The sequence below is a fragment of the Pagrus major genome, chromosome 6 (genome assembly GCF_040436345.1).
Source record: "Pagrus major chromosome 6, Pma_NU_1.0".
Lineage (NCBI taxonomy): Eukaryota > Metazoa > Chordata > Actinopteri > Spariformes > Sparidae > Pagrus > Pagrus major.
Genome location: NC_133220.1, coordinates 23,841,570 through 23,865,487, shown reverse-complemented (window position 1 = coordinate 23,865,487; position 23,918 = coordinate 23,841,570). Strand labels below are relative to the sequence as shown.

The window sequence follows — 23,918 nt, the reverse complement described above, 5'->3', positions numbered from 1 at the left end:
GCTATCCATCAACTTGACAGAGGAGGTTTCCCACACTAAATTAACAAAAACAGGAATGCTTTTGAGGATTTACTGTTTTATCAGGTTACGCTGCGCTCTGAATTCAAGCCTCGCAGTCATCTGTTTGGAAATCTACAGAACACACTCCTCCCTCCCACACTAAGCTCAGCCTGTTTAAACATTTGGAGACAGCTATTTTGGCAAATAGCATTGATTTCCCTCCAAAACGAATTTGAGGACTCAGCAGCATTGATGGAAAACAAAGCATTACCGAGATTGGCTGCCATTGTTACGATGCTAATTGCCTGAGGTGTCATTTGCTCCTCCAGAGGGGGGGAAAAAAGCCTTTTTCTGTGTTTTTCTTTTTTTCATTTCACCCTCTGTGTTTGTGGCTGCAAACAAAGGAGGAAAGAAGAGAGAAAATAGTCAGAGAAAACACATTTGTAATTTGTCAAGTTTGTTTAATGTGCTCTGCTTTGACAATCGACTTTTCTTTGACACACTTTTCATCTGGCTTGTTTTGAAGTTATATTTCCAGATGTTTGCTTTGTAAGCTTCTGTCCTGCCAGATGAAAAGACTTCAGAGTGAAATGCAATATTAACCAAAAACTGAATATTAACACATCAATCAAGTACCACTGCCCCTAATTAGCACATATCTGCCTCTGACTGCTTTTATTTCCAGGTTTTAATGAAACGCACTATAAACCACAGCTCCTCCACCTTGACAGACGTGTCAGCGCTGCCTTTTGATGCAGCGTGTGCTTCGTTTGAGGCATGATGGATGCTGCTTCTCTCTCTCTCTCTCTCTCTCTCTCTCTCTCTCTCTCTCTCCCTCACTCAGGCAGAAGAGAAGGTACAGCAGCCATTTCAGTTCATCTCTTGGCTTCCCTGGGTGGCTGCTCACTCTTTCCCTCTTCTATTTGATTAATGGCACCGTCTCTCTGGTGGCCGTTGTAATAAAGTCAAATGAGGTCTCGAATGGCTGAGGCTTTGTAGAATCAGCAGTGGGTAATTGAGGAGGTGGATGTCTCAGGCGGAGGGGCTGTGTCTGTTCTCTGTCCTTAAGGCAATGAAATAGTGTTTCACTTTCCCCTTCGGCAGAGTTAGTGAAGTCAGTAATTGTGTTAGAGCGGCCCTGCTTCACTGCACATCGTTGTATGTTTGGATGGTTGTGCTCGTGTTCGGTTTGAAAGGTTACTGAGCTGGTGGCGTGGAAGAGACATGCCTCCTTCTCTACGAATGCATGAAAGTGTGAGCAGTTTGTTTCCTGAATAATACAGTGGCAGAGGAGTGATAAATTAAACACTGTAATCCGCAGTATCTTTTCCAACAAACGTTGATGCTCCTTTGTCAGAGAGACATGTTTGGCTTCCCACGCTGAAATCTGTCAGAGGAATTTCCAGAGAAATCCCTCCTGAATCCTGGTAATCCTTCGTATCTTCCTTCACCAGGCAAGATTTGACTATTTTGTGTGTAGATACTTAGCTCTATATGGGATTGTCTATGATAGGCTGTTTGGGAAGTTAATGGGTAATAGGTGCAGCAAAGCACTCTATTCCTACTGGGAATATGGTTCACCAGTCCCGCCCTCGCTCTGATTCAAATTCAGTCCATTCTGCAAAAACAACACAGCTCCACACACACAATAAGAGCTAAAGATAGACCGAAGACAGCAATTCATGAACGTGTCAGGTGTGACATTACAACCTGACTGACTGTTTATTGTTCTGTTGTGTCAAAATTTGACAGCTCAAGATCAAAATATCCGTTGTCATACACACTGAAGACATTTATGGACTGTTTTCTGTGATGTGATGAAGTGTAGATGTTTCCTATCACGCCTGTTGCAAATCGTCAAGGCCACAAAAGTGAACATCATCCAGCAAGGTAGAGATTTTTTGAAAATTCAAAGTATTTCCTAAAATGTTTAAAATCATTAAGGATATCATTACCGCCATCAATGAATTAAAAAAAATCCATCATACACCGGGCAGTACCTGCTGTTAGCAAATAGGTAAAATACGAATTCAAGCAGAGGGTCACTGACGGAGGCAATGTGGTAAAACTGTGTAGAAATTTAGTGATAATCTACTGGTGGTGCTGTTTTTGTGCAGAGCTGTGGTGGTACTGAAGGGACAGCTCCTGTAAAGTGACTTTAAATGAATGTTTTTGCTGCTTCATTCTTTCTTTGCAGCAGTATTTTCACTGTCACGACCACCAGTTTTAATAATAAGAGGGGCCAAAAAAACCCAAAAAACTCTGGTTTAAGAAGAATTAGGGGTGTCATGATTTCAGTTATTATAGAAAATCCATCAACATGAGCTTTCAATTTATTTATTTTTTCTCCAACCCTGCCTAATTGCACAGGTCCGAAATGGGGAAAAGAAAAAAACACACATGGCCTACCGGCAGCCTGCAGCTGTACTTCCAGAAAATTATCCTGTCGAAGCCAATCAACCGTCAGGCACCGGCGGAAATGTTGGGTTTATTTTCTTTTTCAGCCATCCTTTATTGATTTGTTTGGGAAGAGGGTTTACTCTGAAAAGATTTGAGAAACCAAACTTTGTAACAAACCCAATTTCTGTCTTTTCTTTTTTTTTTTTTTAATTGTTGGATAACTGAAGGGATTTTTGATGAACTGTGGAATCTTTATTTTTGGTGAATATTTTTTCAACTTCCTTAACTCTAGCCTGCATAAAAAAGCCACCAGGATAAAGTCAAGCTGTTGTTGTAATACCCCTCTTCTTTTTAAAGAAGAATATGAAAATGTTGGCGACAGTCATCATTGCATGAAACCAATGATCTGTGGATCTTTATCAATCCATCAGTGCTAAAGAAAAAGGGTTTAAATGGAACCAGATGTTGCAGATTGAAAACCGGTACCTTCAACCGTCACCTTGGAATAGCTCCTCTATCAACCACTGATGATTTGTTTGTGAAGTTATTCCACCTAATGTGAGTCGATGAAGCTAACAGATCAAAACTAATCCCTGGGAAGTGTAACAAATAGAGAAAGAAGTGATTGCCACAAGGAAATTACATGTAATCAACAGAAAATCTAAGCAGAAAAACCAGAAACAAAATTATTTTGATTTTAAGTTGATCCCTTGGTAGAGTAAAAACACCACCATCAGCTACTGCCCAGTACTAATTATAGCTTTAACCACCATTTAGAAGGTAGAAAAAACTGTTTTTAATCCGTTTGAGATGCCCCTTAACAGCACAAACAAACACACAGGGAGATAAACACAAGCTTTTAGAGATAATGTGTGTAGAGGAAGAGATATTAAACTTTGTTTATGCTGCATCCAACACTGGGCCCTTCATTAAAGAGCTGTCCAGTAACTCCAAGCTCCAAGACAACAGATGTTTGCCATATTAAACTTAATGAGACAAACCCAGCAGGAACTCATGCCCCAAACATGCCTGTCCTCAGTCCTCCTCATTTGTTACTTCCCTTACTTAACATTCAAAGAACACTATACACCGAGGACATGTCAGTTTAAAACAACCATCTATAGGAGAGTCATGCTAGAATAGTGACAGTGTATCATGCATCATGTTAAGACTGGTCACACACTGCATACCAGAGAAAGTATGCACTTATATAACCAGTGCTTTGTTGAATGCCCTAATTACAAGTGAATTTAAAGTAAATCCCCTCAGTAATTCCTCTTTGGCTCATTAGTCTGAATGGAAGCTTAAATGAGTTGAAAACACAAATGGCAAAGACTTGTCCCTCTGCTTTTGTTAATTGGTATCTCGACTGTCATGCTATGCTGAGGGTGGGTCACCAAGGGGGGTGAGGGAAAAGAAAAGGGGAATTACGTCAATAAGGTGTCAGATTTTGTAAAGTCTCCTCGGGAAGAACATTATTATATATTGGATGATCCTGCAAAACCTTTTTTCACGTTTTTCTTTTTCTTTTTCTTCATCTTTTTTTTTGAAAAAATCAAATAGCAATATTTTTTGTACAATATAGGCACATGGAAAATACTATATAGTTAAGGTTAGAAATAAATCTTATGATGGCCATGAATTCATAACTGAATGGACCTACTGGGCCAGAGTGTCTGAAGTGACTATTAACATTTTTTTTGCAAAATCAATAATACAACTACAAAGAGAGACACAACAACTACAGAGATGCAAAGGTACTACAAAGAGACAAAACCCAACATAAACACAAACCTACCACAAAGAGATACAAAACGACTACAGAGTCACAAAAGTACCCCCAAGAGACATAAAACTACCACAGGGAGAAAAAAAATGATGACAAGAAGACATAAAACTGCACAAAGATACGCAAAAGTTCCACGACAAGACATGATCAACTACAAAGACACAAAACAAAAACAAAACAACTACAAAGACTCAAAACAAAACAACTACAAAGACTCAAAACAAAAACAAAACAACTACAAAGACTCAAAACAAAAACAAAACAACTACGAAGACTACGAAACATCTACAAATGGACAAAAAAAAAACATTGGACTTGGTCACACATCCATTCACCACACTGAAATCCACCCCTTCTACTTAATGCATTGCCACATAATGTATATGGCACACAAGTTCCCCGTAAGCACTGAAGATTTGCAATAGATATAAATCGTGAGTTGCAGATTCATAAGGATGTAGTTTCCAAGGATACCAGGCTGGAACGAGCTGGTGATCAAATAAATACCCCCTACAGTATGTTAAACAGAGGCTGTGTTACAACTCAGTGGGTATTTAACACTGATAATGTGTCTGTGGCACTGGACTAGAAACCATAGTCCCCCTCTTTCACCAGTGACTACATTGTTTTAATTTGTATGCGTCGCATATTGCTACTCTGCCTCTCTATGTCCTTTACCTCATAGACGCTTTATACCCTTAAATTCGCTACATTCAGAGGTGTTTCCATTCTTTAAGACAGTATGACTTCCAAAAATTGGCTAAAGCTATGGATCTTAAAACCTTGGGCATATTATGGTTGCACAATAAACATCAAATGGAAATATTTTATATGATTTTTGTTAATCTTTTTATGTATGTCTCGCCCAGATTACTGTGACATTTTTGTGCGTCTTTGAAGCTTTGAGTTCTGAACTAGAATGTAAAGCAAAGTGCTTTGTCTGAACAACTTTTGGCTGCACAGCACGACTTTCAAATCATCCCAAGCACCATGCAGGCTGTGCATAGATGTGGTTTGATTCATTAGATTGTACAAAGAGAATCTGACATGACAGTGGTCAGACCTGCATGTGATCCTGAAATGATCAGATGATGAAAGCTGTGTTGAGTCAACCGTACTGAAGCCCTCATCCAGAATTTGTTATAGAAGTCTGGAAAATAAAAAAAACACACACCTGTCGGCTCTGTCAAATTTTCTCGTGCAACACCCCATCAGTATTTTCAAACACTTACATCTCGCCTCTATCTTTTACTTTAAAGTTTTATTTACATTGACGCCAAATATGCTTCATGCACATTTCTAAATGACCAGCAAATTGCTTTCTTTGACCATTTCCAAAACACATAACCATAAAAACAATCTGTGCTCAATGTGTTGTTTTCCTCACAAGATAACCCAATTTGCAAAAATAGGTGAGCATAAGTGTCCATAAAATGCGGTTTATTACAAGTAGCAGTTATGGTATTGTAACAACAGCAGGCAGTATTCATCATCAGTAAGTGCCTTCAAGAGTTTAAACCTCGCTATCAGCAGCCATTTGTGTTTATGCCTCCCGAAACATGCTGATGAGCATTTGGTCCTTTTTAATGGAGGCCGATAATCACCACCTCCGATAGGCTCCCTGAAGGACTCCCCTATGGCGCTTTTGCTTTGCTGCCTCCTACTCAGCTCAGACACAGTGTGAAATTTGTGGCCTGAAGACCAGTTAAAGCCACCAGGAGGTTAAACACACTGCCGTCTTTTATTCTTGATCACCATTTTAGAAAAAAGCTGTGGAGTGGAATGGATTAGGTGACCTGTGGGTGGGAATGAGACAAACCCGGACACTGATGCAGCTGGAAGGCAATTCACTGACCAACATGCAGCATATTGAACTGACTGTGTGCACTGTGCAAATTATTGACGGCTATGCTTCTTTTGTTGAGTTTCTGTGCAAGTACAAAGTATTTCATAAAATTTATGAAGCTCTTCAGAATGGATTACATGCTGTTGGTATACTGTAATGTAATTAAGTATTTAGGCTGTCTTAACTTGCCAATGTTAGCAGCAGATGTTCATGAATACACTATCTCCAGACTCCCTTACAAATTGCATGATTTTAGTCGTTGATTAAAGAGAAACTTAACAAACTTTGCGAAACGGCGATGGCAAATTCTAAATAATGAATTCCTTCTTGTAAATTGGGCATTAAATTCAATACATGAAGTTGTTTCATTCCTTGTAAAAAGTGTCAGTTTGACGCTGCTTTGCTGTACCAGCCATGTCTAAAGTACTGATTTGCTCCGATAACAGCCTATGGTTGGTGTCTTTCCTATCTCATCCTTAGGTCTGGAGTCAGGCAGCTGACAGCAAACAACGTGCTCAGAAGTGTAAATCACAATCAATTCATTTCAATTGGTCAATGCTCTCCATTAATGCGGTCATTGATGGTGGTCTTTAGGAACATGAAGTTGTCCTGGTCCTTTCCCTGGCCTTTGTTCTGGCTTGTCATGAAAGTGAATTCTGAAAAAACCTCCACAAGAGGGTGATGACAGCAGCCCTTGTTGTTGATGAGTTGCCTGTCTCCTGTGCATGAACTCATCATTGTTAATGATGAGGTTCGCGAGGGCAATGCCATCTGTGGTCGTTAATAATTTCACTGAGTGGCAGGATGTAATCATTTGTATTGTAGGAGTTAAGGTGGAAAACATGTTTTGTTGTGAGAAAATATCGAGTGGGCGGTATATGTCAGTCCATTTATTGCTTTGAGTCTAATAAATATGTCAGTAGATTGAGGGATGATGTATCGCAATTTTCTATGGCTCAGTTCCGAGAGCAAAACTGAAGTTCTCCTTATACTGTAGATAAACTGCAGGCACTAGAGCGATGAAACAGAGACATATTCAAAGGCAGCAGACAAGAAATAGGACTTCTTTATGTCTGAGCTGCTGGCCTTTAGTGTAAATGCTGGAAGGTAATAGCAGGAAATAGTTTCAGAGATTCTTATAATCTATCATCTATAATCTCTATGCATTTCCCCAAATGGAAAATACAATGGCTGTACGAAACAACTTGACTCACTGGCCACAATCGATCCGAACAGAAATCCTGACAATGGACATCTTTTGGTGATTAACAGTAGTCGATCAAATGGGCAACAGATCACCAATATCAGGCAATGAATTATATGAAAAATCCCCAAAAATAGTTCTAAAAGTTGTATTTGTTTCGTAACACATTCAACATGCCCTTGTATCCTGTTATAAGTGGATCTGTGTGCCTAATACACCTATTTGTACACCTATTGTGTACAGGTACAATGACTTTGGTTACCAATGATGAAAAATGGCATAAGCATTTGCAGATACATTGAATGGCTATTGTTAAAATAACACTTTCTTTACTTTGGCACACTGAGAAAGAGATTGCTTAAAATTGTGAGTTATTTCTCCCTGCGCCGAATTTGAAAACTGAATAAAAGTAACAATTTCATAGATTTGATTTGACTCTCTCCGTTGCCTCTCTGTGATTGAGTCCTTGAGTTTTTCCTTTTGCTACAATAACCTGCAACTTGTGCAATACTTTCACACCTCACATAGCTGTTGTGTCCCTGCTGCTCATTCTTCACCCTTTTTTGCCCTTCTCCCTCAGTTGAAACCTCTCATTTTTCCACGTTAATCACTGGTGACTTTTCCAGGCTCTCGGTCAAGCTGTTGCACAGGGTGAATCAATGATTAGGTTATTCTTACAGCTGCGTATCCGTTTGGTAGAGTGCTCTTTTGGAAGGCCTCCAGCTCAGTCTCACTCTCAAGAAGTCTGATTATGTACAATGGCCCTTAGCCATGGATACACACTTTTGTGCTTCGAGTTTCTCAGGCGCTTTGGTGCTGTTACTTGACCCCTTGCTTGTTTTGGAGTATTTGCAAGTATATTCATTCAAAGATAATGTGAATCTTGGACTGTAAACTTGAATTAAGAACTTTTAGACTGAATGTAAAAGGTCCCCTGAGACCATACATCTAATGTAGCTCTTCACTGCATACGTCTTTAGTTTTACAAGACTGTTTTGAATTCTCTGTTTTCATATTTCACTGAATAGCATTGACATTTTTGGCCCACCATTTGGTCAACAGTAAAAATTTTAACTTTATGATTACATTTTATAAATAATGCAAACATACTATACTGTACTCTAGAGATGCCAGTGTCAATCTGTTGGTTGGTCCATCTGTCTTTTCTCTCAGTCCACCACTTTTGTCAAGACTGAAATATGACTATAACACTATATATCTTATATAACACCATATAAGAGCTACTCGACAGATTGAGATGACATTTTCCAACATTGATGGCTCCCAGAGAAAGAAGCCGACTGACGTTGGTGATGCCCTGACCTTTCCTCTAATGCCATGAGTTTGAGATCTGTGGTTCTTAGTGAAAGTCTTGACAACTTTTAGATTAATTATCATGAAATTAGGTCCTGACATTTCAGGTCTCACACACAAAAATATGTTTGGTTTTCCTTTGACTTTTCATCTACTTTTGATTTTATTTCACATAGTTTAAGTTATTGGAATGTAAGAAACTTATCAAAAAGTTTCTTTTCCAAAAAAATGTTTATAGTATGTTTTATAGCATCTCCCTTGTAGTGGACATCAGGTCAATCTTTTCCAGAAAAAGGTTATTAGGTTAAGATGAATTTTAATTTGCTCTGCATTTCTATTCCATTCTTTCTCATTTGATTAATACTGGATACAAATATAAAAACACATTTAAAAAATATCATCATTTGTCATTTTAACAAATACATTTTAATGAGAAAGAAACACGTTTAGTTTTAAATCATTCAACAATCTGCTAAGTGGGTAAATCTTGGAAACTGGAAATAAGTCAAAACACATGGCATGAATGGTGCATTTAGAAACAGTTCTTGGTCTTTGAGACACAAAGAAACATGTTCACATGACACTTCACAAACATCTTCCCACTGGATCCTTCTCTCCTGCACCTGAGAGAATTTGCTGCCTTCAACTTTTTTGGGAGGGCAAATGAAGCGCTGCACACCTTTTCACCTCCTTGTTGGGCTGTGGCTCAACAGACCACCTCTTCTTTTTGGGAATGCATTCCCCTGACAGCTCAATGTCTGACTCACCCTCAATACTTTTCAACACATTTTTCCTGCCACATTCAGTGCTCTGTTTCCTCAAGTATGGAAAAACATAAATAACAAAAAAAAGACGAAATTCCGTTGTCCCCCACAAAGGATGTGTTAAAATATGTATTTTGAAAGGGTTACAATTAACATGTACTTCTAAACTTTTAAAATGTTAGTTAATATTTTTATAAATTGAAGAATATTAACATTATATCATTATGTATTTGATCACTAGCCTCCCTTACTGCCATAAAATGTGTGCTTGACTTTAGAGGTCTCAGACTCACATCTCCCAAAGAGGAAAAAAAATCAATTGCTGGGTCTTACGAGGGTATGACTCAATAAACTACAATAGTGAAAAGGTTAAGCATTTTACTTGCTTAGCATCAGCATGTTAGCATAGCCATTGGGAGAAAATTACCAAACATCTCAGAGCTGTTAGCAAGGCTGTAGACTCTTATATTCTTAATTATAAGCTGTAAAGAAAAGAGAGAATAGTTTCTAATTTTGCCCACAGTTAGACACTTTCAATCGTCCCTCCATTTCTTGCCGGTCTCATATCCCCCGTGGCAAAATTAATTTAGCTGTTCCTTATTTACAGCAAAATTATTAGTTTTTTTTATCCTTTGACTCCCTGGAGATTTCTGTAATTACAGATTTTCACCACTGTGAACAAAAAATGAAGAGTGTGTACGTGCACGGCTGTCTCTGTGTGTCTGTGGGTCTTTATGCTTTTAGGGATTTTGTGCAAGTGTAATTTCTAAGTTTACATGTTTTAATGGGAGATAATGTGTCTCTGTCTCTCAGTGTTTCCGTGTATGTATGTGTGTGTTAATGTACAACGCTCCTTTGTTTAATATCGGAGGTTCAAAAGCGCTCCTGTGTGTACCCTGTGGCTCTTTGAAGCATTGTGTTAATGGATAGGTTATATTATGCATGCACCACTGCTTCGACTCTTCTAAGACAAAAAATAGATTTTCTTTCTTTTCAGGCGTCCTAAGTCTACGCAAGAAGAGCTTTCTAATTTGTCCAGGTGCAGTTCAAAGAATAGAATTAGCTCGACTCATTCATTAGATTACTGTTTCAGGTTAACAGTAATATGAGGGAGCCGTATCTTGTGTGTGGCACCCTCGGGAGGTCTGTCCTCCGTCACTGAGGCAAATTATAAATCAAGTCTGATTTCTTTTCTTTTTTTTGGTGTTGTAAATCAATAGCAAGGTGCAAATTAGATCTTATTTGATCATTTTCATCTCCTTTTTCCAATATATTCTTTAGCAACAAGATGGGTGGGATTTTTGGCAAGCACAGGCACACAAGAGGGATCGAATCCAGCAGGAGACAGATTGCAGTTCAACACCAACTGATTTGTTTTCCTGTCTGTGAGTTATCCAGGAGCAGAGTTATGATGATTATATTTTCAGAATATGGTTGTTTACAACCTCTGATGCAGAGAGCAAAGGATATTAAAGTGATAGTTCAGGTCTTTTGATGTGGGGTTGTCTGAGGTACTTATTGCTACTCAGTGTATTACCTGCAATAGATGACCATCAGCTCTCCCCCTGTGTGGAGAAGCAGTGCGTGGCACCAGCAGGGAGCAGAGCATTGTACTATTAAACGGCACAGAAGGCACATCTAAAAAAAATATAGCCTTTTAAGTGTACGCTTTAATTTGAAGATTTTTGGTGCTTTGCAATTTCATGCAGAAATTGCAAACGTAGCTCCAGACTCTTTCTTTTGACACATTTTTTTGAAAATCAATTGAATATCTTTTGGTTTTGGACTGCTGGTTCGGAAAACAAGCAATTTATCAGCTTGTTCTTCGGGAAATTTAGATTTCCTGACAATTTTCTGACGATTTATACACATATGTGCCTTTTAAAAGGGGCTGTATTTTTGAGCCAGTGGCTGATGGGGTGCCAATTGTCTGAGTGTGTAAGATCTTAGGTGATAGAAAACCCTTCACAGTTTCCCGCATGACATGCCCATGCAACCAAAATGGTTTCCCCACCTGAAGATCGATGGGAGCTTTTACTGTGTGGATCAAAGCTCTCCATCTGCCTCTTAAAACACCTTCACCTCTGCACAAAGAGCAGAAAGCACTTATACACACAGCTGGAGAGCACTTTTTCCAGTCTTTTGACCTGAGAATGTAGTCAATCCTGAGTTCGTCAAGTCAAGTCCGTCAATCTTTTGTGGACATTTACGGGAAAAAATGCTGTCAGAAGTACCACTGTTAATATAATGTAAGCCTTAACCTTTGTTTGTTGCGTGCAGCTTCGTTGCCAAACTGTCACTCTCATCTAGCTCATAGAAAACCTCTGGCACGACTCAGACCCTGCTCTCCTGGTGAAAGGACCTATGTTTGATTCAAACAACCATCCCAACTATCCCCTTTGACTCTCTTGCTGTTTATACTACTGCTACAGAAGATAGCTTCAAGAAGTGACTCTAGATGGGTACCTGCAGTGTCAAACATATGCCCGGTCCACAAATTGTGTGTGTGAATTTACATTTCGGCACCCATGTAAACAGTCTAGAGCAGCCAGAAAGCCCGTTTGAACCACGCAACGATCTGGAGGAGCAGCACTGCAGCAGCAAAGCTGTCTGTGTGTCCAAACAGACATGCGTAAGGCACAGAAGCTCAGCAATGCAACTGTAACGCGCTGCTCAGGCAAGCGATGTGGATCAGGCGTTAAAAGCATCGGACCACTGGTCAGTCTGCTGTTTTTAACGTGTTGAGAGTGAGAACGGGCAACCATTTTGAGGCTGTTAATGAAATGTGTTTAAAGGCTGCGCAGGAAAACAATAGATATAGAATACTAGATAGGACATGTCATGAAGACTTTTCATTCTGGGATGAATCCATATGGCAGCCATCCTACCTGGGTTAAGTTTTAAACTTAGTCTATATCTATGAATAAAACCAAGCAGGGTGGATGCACTCTATTGGGCAGCTGTATGAGCCATACCAGCATGCACCTGGATTCTGGCATTAGTCGGAGGTGAACCGTATATGGCGACTATTTTATTTTAAAGAGGAATGGTGGAAAAGTACATTTTCTGCACCTCTGAATTCCCAGAGTTATGTAACTCGACTCTCCTGCTAGAACTTGAATAAAATATCTTATCCGTGGCATGCACTGGAAAGTTCATATTATCATCCTAATTAGCTGCTTTGTTGATTTTTAGCAAGTGTGAATAGTTAGCACACAAACTACTCACTCTTGTATCTGGTCTGAAACCAGCATTATATAAAGACTTCAGTCTCCAGTTCACTGAACTGTGAAAGGAACCCCATCGAGGCCGCCCACGACCACAGTGCGGCCCTAACACTTTCAAACTAATAAGACACATTCCTCTTACTGTGACACACAGCTGATGAATGAGGCAATTAACATACATGCAGAACGGCCACAATAAACTTCACTGTCCCCAGGTGAGACGGATAATGGCCCAAGATATCTGACACACTGATGTAACACAGGCAGATAAATGAAAGGTGATAAATTTTGTGGGGAAACACGAGCAATGCCAATGAGTTAAGTGAGAGCATATTTTATACAGTCGCCTAAAAGTGTCTTATATTGACAAAAAGGTAAGATGGATTGTCTGGATACAGTTTAAAACTCAATTTGAGCTCTTCAAAAATACAGTTGTTTCAAAACGCTTTACAGAACAGATAAGAAAAGAGAGATTACTAAGAATATCATAAAATCTTAACTTTATCTTGTACACACACAACCGACGAACCAGCAGACAGACAGAAGACAACAGACACTGTGTACTCAGAAAACCACTAAAAAACATTTAGACCTCGACCTACTGTAGGGTCAGGATCTCATTTCTCTGACAGCGTTCTATGAGGACAGGAGTTCTCTTATATAAGCAGTGGCAAGTCTATTCAGTGCTTTCCTGACAAAAACAAGCTTTCAAACTCAGTTCTATAACTATAAGGGGGAGCCAGTGGAGGGATGAGAGTTGTTGGGGTAATATGGTCTCTCTTTCTTGATAATGTTAAAAGCCTTGGCGCAGCACTCTGAACAAGCTGGAGACGGAATTAAAAGGTTTGAATGGCACCAGAGTGTAAAGAGTTGCACTAACAATGGTGGATGGATATGAAGGTGTTGGTGACTTTCTCCAAATCAAACATGGAGGGATAGCCAGAGAGTCCAAAGTGGAGGTGGCTGTTGTAGCTTACTGAATGAGCTGTGGCCTATTGTAAGACCTACCTCAGTTGAACCATCCTTGGACAAATTATAACCTATAAACTTCTGCACAAAAGAAGAATGTTTTGATGACATTTGCAGACAGGAGTCAATGGTACAAATAAGTCTCTGAAGTTACTGTGTAAACTTATTTTCCGCTGTCACCACAGCTAACTAGTTTGCTGGCATGACAAAGTGACTTTGAAGTCTTTTTACAGGGATGCAGGGAGTCAGTCACAGTTAGGAGTGGTGGGAAGTCAGTCTATATAATGACATCACAGTTATGGGGCATGACATTCATGTTTTTGTATTAATTTAAATGGCCAAGATAGCTTTTATGTAATAACCAGCTAGATTGTGGTTATTTGGCTAAATATAGATAAATTCAGGTGTCATCAACAAAAAAACGAAGAAAAAAATATTGCAGTTTCAGATCATGTAAAGATATCTTTAGCAGTACAGTCCAGATCTTGAAGCTTTTTTAAAAATGTTTTTACATCTTTTCCACTTACATCTTCTCACGTCCTAATACATGAATTCCATTTCATGGGCATTACAATTCAATTCCACCTCTCACCTTGAGCGGACTAAAGGATGGCGATTTAGTCTTTTTTGACAGCACTTTAAATATCTGAACACAGGTACACACACACACACACACACACACACACACACACACACACACACACACTGTAGATCTATATGGAGACATAAAGGCAAATATATCTCCAGTTGTACTCCAAACAATAGGAAAGAGTGAAGTGAGAAAGTAAGGGAAAAGGCAGAGAAAAAAAATGTTCTGGAGGCTTTAAACATATGATATTCCCCCTCTGCACTCTGTTTGAGTCATGTGTAATAAGCGAGACAAGAGGGTTGAGCCTTTGATGGCCTTTCTGATTCTCAAATCTTGCCATCTCCTTTTTCTTTTAAAATTGAGAGATGTGACAGATGTGGATAAGCACATGACCTCAATCTGCATTAGATGATAATACTTACTGCAGCAACACAGGGATGTCGAGGTTCAAACCGGCACTGTTATTTTGCCTTATGCAGGGAGCTTCAGCCATCACCTTCCTCAATATATGAAATGTAGATTATAATTAATAGATAGCAGAAAAAAAGAAGGAAAATATATGTATGATTGCAAATTGATATTTTAAAGTGTACGGTAGTAGATTCCTGTCTTGGTGGCTTGATTCCACGATATTTGATTTTGCAGGAAACACATGATCTACAAAAACATGGAATCAAGAAAGAAATTAGACCAGCTGCTCGTATAATCTTACAATCAGCACCATCTTTTAAATTAAATCAGACTAGAAGCAGCTGATGTTGAAGACTTTGCCTCCTGCGTTATGAACAAGTCAAAAGATGATGGATTGATTTGTCACTACAACTTAGTTTAAAAGTTCTCCTCAAGAAGAGAGGGTAATTAGACCATTCATGGCTTTCTCTATGGGAAACGTTGAGTAATATGAGCTGTGATCTAAACCTGCTGACACATTTACATTATACTAGCTATAAATCTGTCCAAACAGCTATCATAGAAAAAACGTGTACAGCCATTTAAAGCTGAGAGTGACACTTAACTGTCAAAAAATGTCAAGTATGAGCTACATGAAACTGACTTTGTTGTTGACTGTGATCAAGAGAACTCATAAACAAGCTGGATAATGAACATGCTTTTATCACTGCAGTGGCCTTTATTGATCACCAACACTGGACAAACGGAAGATGTGTTTCCTCTCATTTCTGTGAAGCTCTTATTGTTTTCTCTCTTTGCTCCCCAGAGGGATCCCAGGGAAGAAATGTGGCACTATCGTTTTGTCTGCAGAGGAGCTGAGCAATTGTCGAGTGAGTAAACCATAATAATCTGCCCTGCCAAACACACATTAGCAGGCAAACATCAATCAGCAAAGCCTGGTTAAACAGACTTTTAACAAAACGTGTAGAGGCTCAGTGGGGCAAATAACGTGAAGCCGCACAGCCACAGACAAAGGAAACTCCTGTTTAGTCTGCTCAGGGTATCAAAAAATTGCATCTACGTATTAAAGTATTGGTCTTTGTATCTACTGTATCTGTCTATCTGCACACTTACCTAACTACTAACGACGAACAAACCTCCCAACAGTGCCAATCACACACACACACCCACACACACAAACACACGCACCCCTCTGAGCTGCTCTCACACTGTGGAGACTCCCCCTGTCTAATGAAATGGCCCAGGAACATGATGGGGTGAGTGCTGACTGTCCTCTCAACCCACACTGTGCTGTAAACCTTTGGATGCTTCACCCGGCTCACAGCACGCAGATCAGAGGAGGATATTGAAAAGCAAGAGAGTGCAACAGAGCAAATGGCAGACAGAGAGAGAGAGAGAAATAATGGCATGATGAAAATGAAAGAGCAAACGAGCAGCGATGAGATGGAGAGAAACAGACATTTGTGTGTGTGTGTGTGTGCGTGCGCGCGTGCGTGCGTGCATGTGTGTGTGTGTGTGTGTGTGTGTGTGCGTGCGTGCGTGCGTGCGTGCGTGTGTGTGTGTGTGTGTAGAATAGTGAGAGAGGAAGAGTAAGACAGACAGAAACAGATACAAAGACAGTGAAGTGAATCAATACAGGATTATTTCACGCCCCATGTGTAGCAGCTCTTAGCTATGAGAACAGCATGGCTGATGATAGTGTGAGACTGAGCACTGGTTAATTAAAATGCAGCCCAGCCTGACCTCGTCCCTTGTAGCCTTGTAGCTTTGGAGAGACACACACACACACACACACACACACACACACACACACACACACACACACACACACACACACACACACACACACAGGCATACACATTAATACACAATTCATACTTTCACATGCTTGTTCACAACCCACATTGATACTCATTTACATACAAACACACCTGCATTAACATGAAGTGCTGCAAAATGCTTCGTTGCATTTGGTGTCACCTGCGCAGCCTGGAATACAAAACCAGATGGATCATTGTCGTTGACAGTTGTTATAATCAAATATTTTTTAATTTACAAAGGATCACATGACTACTTATATGTTACAGCTGTCGCTTATTATGATGAACCTACAGATAATTATCACTAAAATCTGCATTTCAAGTCAGATCTACAGAGCTCTATTCAGCAGCCATTAAATGCAACGAAAATTGTATTTATTCTTTTCAAAATGTACTTACTCATAGCTATTTCTGTATTCCTGTCCTTTTACATTTGCAAGATAATACATAAAGACCTTAATAAAAAATTAATTGATAAATGAATAAATAAAATGGTAAAACACCTGGGAAAGTAAATAAATAGGGCAATATAGGAAATACAAGAGCAAATTTATATTCTGTATGCCTGCATTGGTTTTAAGTATTATTTTGGATGCATTTGATGACGTATTTACTTATTTATTCTTATTTATTGAGTCATGTATTCATTTGTTTATTATTTTTGTTTTTATTATTTTTTTGTTTTATTTTTGATTTTGCCAGTTTTGGTCCTCCATACTGAGTGACAGTAAAGTTAGCAATTTGAAAGTGAACAAAATTGAACGCAGCACCATTTCGCAGCTTAAAGTCAGACGTTTCCTTCAAAAGTTGGTAAATACCAAAACAGAGCTAGGAGGAGAATGGATATGAACTTATATTCATCAGGTTGACACAGTTTGCTGATTCAGCTCCTCGTCTGCCAGGTGTGTAAATAAGAAACTATCTGCCAACAAATTTGCTAAATTAACTCCTGAGTCGATGTGTCAGTGTGTTCACAGCTTGTTGCCACTGCCCCAAGTGAGACCAAGCATCTATATCTCAACTTAATGACAAAAACATGATGTACTGTATTTTCTTTTGTTCCGACACTGAGGCTACAATCCTCACATTTAGTAAAATATTTAAATCCAAGATTCCTAGTGCATAATATTACACATTTCCCTGTAATCCAGCCTGACACTTTTTGTACCAAGACTAGAATTTAAAATAAAGCCCTCTGAGTTTTGCACAATGCTTGTCTGCACAACATGATTTTGTAATGATGGACCTGTCGTTGGGTCTGACTTGGCTGAGAAGGTTAACACACATTAAGCATTCATGAACTGACATTATTCATCACTTTCCATTCTGACGTCGTCTCAAGAGGAGTGCGTATGTGGTCGTGTGTGAGTGTTGTTTGTGTTTTTTGCTGACGTACCCTGCAGCAGGGAAATGTAATACATTTGTACACGCTCATGACGAAAGCTCATCAGCCAGCCTCCTTTGTGACAGTATGTAGTGTGCAAATTGTGTTTGTCTTTATCGTGTGGCAGTTTGAAAAGAGTCATCAAACAACCCTGGTTGGTGGATTTTGAATAATTCTGGGATGTATTTAAACTTTTGTGTCGCCGTATTTAATATGTTGAAAAACCTTAAAGGACAAAAAGCAGTGAACATTCTTTCCTTTTTACTCCCGAACATCTCAAGGGAACAAAGTTAGCTGGGGAACTGAATGTTATAAGTCTGCTGAGCTATAACTCTAAAAGTGCACTTTGTAGTTTTGGCGAATGCATTTTAATCAGAAGAGAAAGATCTTCAATGACTGATTTTTTTATGCCGAAACAAACTGAATAAACAAACCTTAAAGGGTTTAACATTAATTGCTTAACACAATTTCATACTTTTTTCCCTTGTTTATATTTGGCGGACCCTGCCACCTTTCTAGCTTCAAAGAGTGTTCTGGGACCTTATTTATCTCTGAGAACAGCTTGTTTATTCACTTATAGAAAACAATATATTTCTGAGATTGTATTATTACCTCATTAATAATGTAAATATTAAAATTCAGAGTTTGAATTTCTTCTTCAAAACTACATAGTGCCCCTTTAAGTAACAGCTACACTGTAAAAAATAAAATGCTGAAAGATATCACCGAAAAGACACTGGAGTCTGCAGGGTAACTGGAATTTTTAGATATCTTTTAAAACAATTGTCCTACTTCATGACCAGTTTAAATCAGAGTCATAACACACATAAACTCCCAAAATATAAACAAAGCAATTGCAGTTACTGACAGCGAATGCAATATTCACATTTAATGACCGGAACTGCATTTTATTATTATCGTCAGCTCGGCAACAATTAATCAGTCAACAATATCCTTTGCAGTGCACAGCGGTGTATTTATGAAGAATTAACTGTCTGAAGGTGACCTAGGTCTATTGTGGATTCAAAAGATAAACTAACAAAGACCATACAAACATAAAATGTGGGTGAAATAAATCAAACCCAGCAGCAGATGCTGGGAGATTTATTCTCACTGCAAACAAACTCTTGCTCCGTCCCTCTAGTATACACTCTCTCTCTAACAAATACGCCTGATTGTGCATTTTCTCCACCGTTGTTTATCTTGAAATATAGCACTTTTACCAACCCCAAATATAAATCACTTGCCTGCTGCTGCTGATGTTGTTGTTGTACTACTTGTTTACTATTACCCCTCCCGGTTCTTGGCTCTCCCTGTGTGGTGGCAGTACCGGGAAGGGGCCCCGACTTATCTCTGGCATATGGGCTGTAGCTAATCTCAGAAACACAGTGGGTTCATTACAGTATGTTCAGATGCTGTAACAGTAGATTGTCAGAGCCTGTGGCCTTGCACTAGCAGCCATGGTGCCACTAATGATAGCTTAATAGCTTTTTAATGTTGCAGCTTGCACCTTTTGTCTGGCTCTGTGCCGTGTGGCAAAATCAGCAAAAGAATGTGTGTGAGGCTGAGAGTGTGACAGAGTGTGAGTGAGAGCGAGAGTGTTTCTGTTCACATATGCCGATGCCTATTTTAATTCCTGTGCGCGTTCTTACCACAGTGTCCTCTGTGTCTTTATCACACATAGCCAGGCATGGCACAGCACACACTTTGCTCACAAACACATCCACTCCGCTCCAGCAGTGAGGGGAACTTTATCTGTATTCCTACCCTCGCCCTGAGGACACAAACACACCACACGTCTGCCATTTCACACAACCCTCCCACACAGAGGACTCTCACTCTCTTTCATTCTCTTAAAAAACACTCCTTCAGTCCTCCAGGGAGCTGTTGGCTCTCATGCTGTGTACTGATTGACACACAAGCAGTTCAATGCTTATGTCATCCCAACATGTGAAAGTAGAAATATCTGCCGCAGCAACAGATTTCATTTCATCTCCGTTGCCCTGTCTTCTGTCCCTAGACACTGGGAGTGTGCATGTTTGTCTCTGTGTGTTCAATTTCAACAAGTACCTAACTTCAACAAGTACTGCCTGTGACTGTAGTCTCTCTACACATGAAAACAGTGTCAGAGCTTACAGTTTAGACTGCTGTGGACTTGTTATGAATATGATATTATGGCTCCAGTCTTCCCCAGAGCTCAGCTATCAGCTCAGTTAGGCCCTGTACACACATACGTGGGTATTTCTTTAAACAAAGCTTTTTTATGCGTTTTGGCCCACTGTTTATGTTTATAAGTCACTGCTCCCAAAGGGGGGAAAGTTCAATCCACATGCTCAGAATGTTCTTCTCTGGTTTTTGACGTATTGGCGATGTAGACTTTATCGCCACCTATTGGCCCGGCACCTTTGCTGTCTTTTGTGTATGGAGATATTTTGTAAAAATGAAGGTTGTGTGGACAGGATTTTTTTTTTTTTCAACGGAGGGGGAAAATATCCACCTTGAAACATATCTGTATTAATGTGTACAAGGTCTTGAACTTCTATTCTGTCAAATGTTTCAAAATATGTAGTACAAGAACCAAGTTATTAACAACAAAAATAAGAGTAAATGGAGCTGTGAACATGCAAAAATCACATTTTCACATGCGATTGGCTATTGTCCCAATAAAAGTATTTCACCTGTGATTGGCTTTCATCAGATATGAATGAAAATGTCCACTTGTTAAAATATAATTTTAACATGTTAACATATTACTGTAACATGTGCATTACATACTGCATGTGTGACTGACTTTTAGACATGTGGAAACAAAACATGGCACACGCAACTACAACGCTTTTGCTTCCTCACATATGAATTCTGCATTTAAACACATGTAAAATGGACATTTTTACAAGTGATTGGCCTCATAAATTTATATTTTCACATGTTAATTATACACCGCCCATGTTTTTTTCTCACATGTGGATTAGAATCTACACATGTGGAAACAAAGCACAAGGTTTTACTCGCTTGCAATTAATGTTGCTCACAATGCAGGCTTCCATGTTCAAACAGGCACAATTTGGCCACGTTGCTGCTCTCAGTCAGTGAATGGAAGGACACACCAGGAAATCTCTGCAGAGCTAATAGGCACATAAAAGCATTTATGGTGATGGAATGTGTTGGGGGTATTAAATATGCATCTGCTCCCGCCTCATTAAGGCTCTGTGGCACGAACATACATTCTTGCAAAGGTCTGTGATCAACAGCCATTTGCTAATATGGAGAGAATCAGGGTATCAATATTTAAAGAGGGGGGATAGGCTGGATGGAGACATTGACACCCTCAGGGGAGCAATGACGGAGTGTTTGTGACAGGAGAGATGAGCGCTGTGTGTTGCACTAATAAAGAGAGGAGAGATGGGGAGATGAGGTGGTAAATGTATAGCGCAGGGGCCAAAGCAGTGCATTTACATTAGAATCACATAGGCATGAATTAGTGTGAGCCGGCATTTGTGTCTCTTGGGGTTAAACGTGTAAAAAAGATATATGGCAAAGGTGGGAAGGAGAGGGGAGAGGGGGTGGGGGGTACTGACTCAATTAAAGGCCAAAGTGATGAGGCTGGGAAGAGAAAAAGAGAGGGAAAGAAGATAAGGAAGGTGGCCTTAACTTGTTAAGTAATGACAAATGACTCCTTGCTGTCTGTAGGCAGCTCCCTGTGTGTTCACAGTGTACACGCATGAGTACACACTCAAATTCATGCTAGGCAACATACAGTAAGTGATCCTCTATGATTCAGTTCATTGTTTTACATAAGCGATTCTACACATAGGTAATTCCTTGCCTGGATTAGCTTCATATTTTCTTTCTTGATTCAAAGACAAATGATGAGAAATCCGCAGCTTATGTTGTCCTGTTGGTTTGTAGCATTTAATGAGGATTGCCAAACACCGTACGTGAGTGGAATGAAGTGGCAACGATTTCTGTTCCCCCCTCAAAGCATCGTCTAATCGCTCCACACCAACCTGCTCCACGTTTTCTATTCGCTACATGTGATATTTTCTCTATCCCACATGTCCTGTGCTCACGCAAAGAGAAAACCTGTTCCAGTTTGCATCATAGCGAAAGTGGTGAATGCCGGCCTTCTGGTTTATTGCACAATGTGAAGTGAAAATCAAAGAAGACAGCAAAGGGAATGGAAGCATGGAAAGTGGCCAGACGTGGATTTGTCATGTGTGATGAAGCATTAGTTCTGCCTAAAAATGTGTGGCTTACCTGATGACATAAATGCACAGTCAAAGGTTTAAAAAGTAGAGGGCCTGGAAAAGCACTGGAGTTCTTTTCAAACACAGACAGATATATACGTTACAACAGTTAAATCTGTGTAAATAAGGTGAAATGAAAATCCTCCTGAGGTTGTATCAGTGTGCCCGTGTGATGGAGTTTTATCTCGAAGCGAGAGGGAACACAGGCAAGCGCTCCAGGCCAATTCACGCTCCTCTGCTCATATATCCGCTTGTAAATATGTTAGGGAAAAAAATGAAAAAGAATTCCTTCATGGACCAGTCTTAGATTGCTTTGCGGTGGAGAGCTGCATCTGGACTGGGATCCTGTTGGTCCTTTAGGATTTAATAATACAGTATAATTACTGGAATGTGGGCAGGAGCAGGCAGTCAATATTGTCCTGAAATTTCATATGTGAAATTTTGAGACGCTATTATCATTAGACAGTGAGCATCCACCTGACGCTCCATCTTCTGGCTCGCATCTGCTGCTATGAGCAACAGAGGAAATTCAAGAGTCCACTGTGCAAGTTGAGGCTTGTTTGAATTTATTATTAAAAGTAATTTAATGAGGGTTACTTTTAGTTCAGACCTTTAAAAGTGGCTTCTTAACAGTCGAATGATTCTAATGTATTCGTTCTTTTGATCAAAAAAATTCAAGCCAGACAGATTTTAATGAGAAACAATAGAGGGAGTGGGCTGTATGTGTGAGAAATCCTGCAGGATTTACTGTTGCATTCCTCTATGTGGAAGGCTGCCGAACAGTGAGGCCCACCCTCCCACATTGTTTTATTTGCGCGGAGCTGTAACCGTCCCCGCAAATTGGTTGCTTCGGTTGTGTCGATAGTGTTTTCAAGTGGGAGATAATCAAATGAATATAACCTGATATTTGATAGTCATAGCTTCAAAAATGTTCAATAACCAGCACATGGAGTTTGAGAAATGTTTCGATTTACTTAAACTGATTACTGTAATGGACGCCTCATAAAGTCGATCTCATGAGTAAAAATCTTTTTTCCGAACCGCCAGTTCTGTTCCTACAGTTCTTACACGGTTTCGACTGATCCAGAGCCAAACTGTTGTGAAAATCTCTTCATTCAAAATGATCAGAACAGTTTTCTACATCCTACATTTGGTTGCTGTTTCTGTTGCAACTTTAACAGAAATTCTGTGAATAAATCATTTGCCAACCTTAATTTTGAGGTAATTACTTAAAAGTCTGATCGATTGATCTTGCATTTTTTCTTGTAATGACTGAAGCAAAGACTATGAACATAAAGTTTTGGACATGTCTCCAAACTGAGAACAACATTAAGTGCCTGGCCATGTTATCTAACTAAAACAAGTAGCAAATCGGACCTCCAGACAAATTAGAATTATTAGAATAAACAAAGCCCAAAGCAGAAAATGTGTTTTGTGTTTGATGTTTCTCTGAGGCTGAAACATACTCGAAGTTCTGATGCTTTCCAGACGATGTGACAGGTATCAGAAGAAGTTAGCTTGATGGCCATTACTCATCCTAGAATTAGACTTGGTAAGCAGCTGACACTAATGTTAGCAGGAGTCCTTGTGGGGGCGGATATGGTTCGATGGTTAGGGATTGCAATGTGTGGTTGGCTGACTGCCTGTAGTTCATAGAGTGAGTGCATGTAAGCAGGTGACATTCACACTGCACAGACCAAAACAATGGACATTGTCTACACCCACATCCTCATACATACAAATTAGAAGAGAAATAGAAGAGCATTTTTCCAAAATATTGCATAATGCGATTCAATAAAAAGGTTATCTTCACCTTTCTTTTCTTTTTTCAGCATTAGTTTTACATCTGTGGGTATTTGTATGAGGTGTGTGTGTGTATACACTATCTCTACTTGTATGTTTGTGTGTGAGGATGTAGTGGACAGGACATTGAGTCCTATACTATTCTTACACT

At 39.5% G+C, this 23,918-nt stretch overlaps 1 protein-coding gene across 4 annotated transcripts in view; it reads left to right on the top strand.

The window, feature by feature from the left end:
• Positions 1–23,918, top strand: part of cpne5b (copine Vb) — a 124,126-nt gene that overhangs the window by 65,214 nt on the left and 34,994 nt on the right. For all 4 annotated transcript variants that reach the window (XM_073468462.1, XM_073468460.1, XM_073468461.1 and 1 more), the window contains one exon: positions 15,319–15,382. In XM_073468462.1, the coding sequence (XP_073324563.1) occupies positions 15,319–15,382 (64 nt within the window). The remainder of the gene's footprint in view (positions 1–15,318; positions 15,383–23,918) is intronic.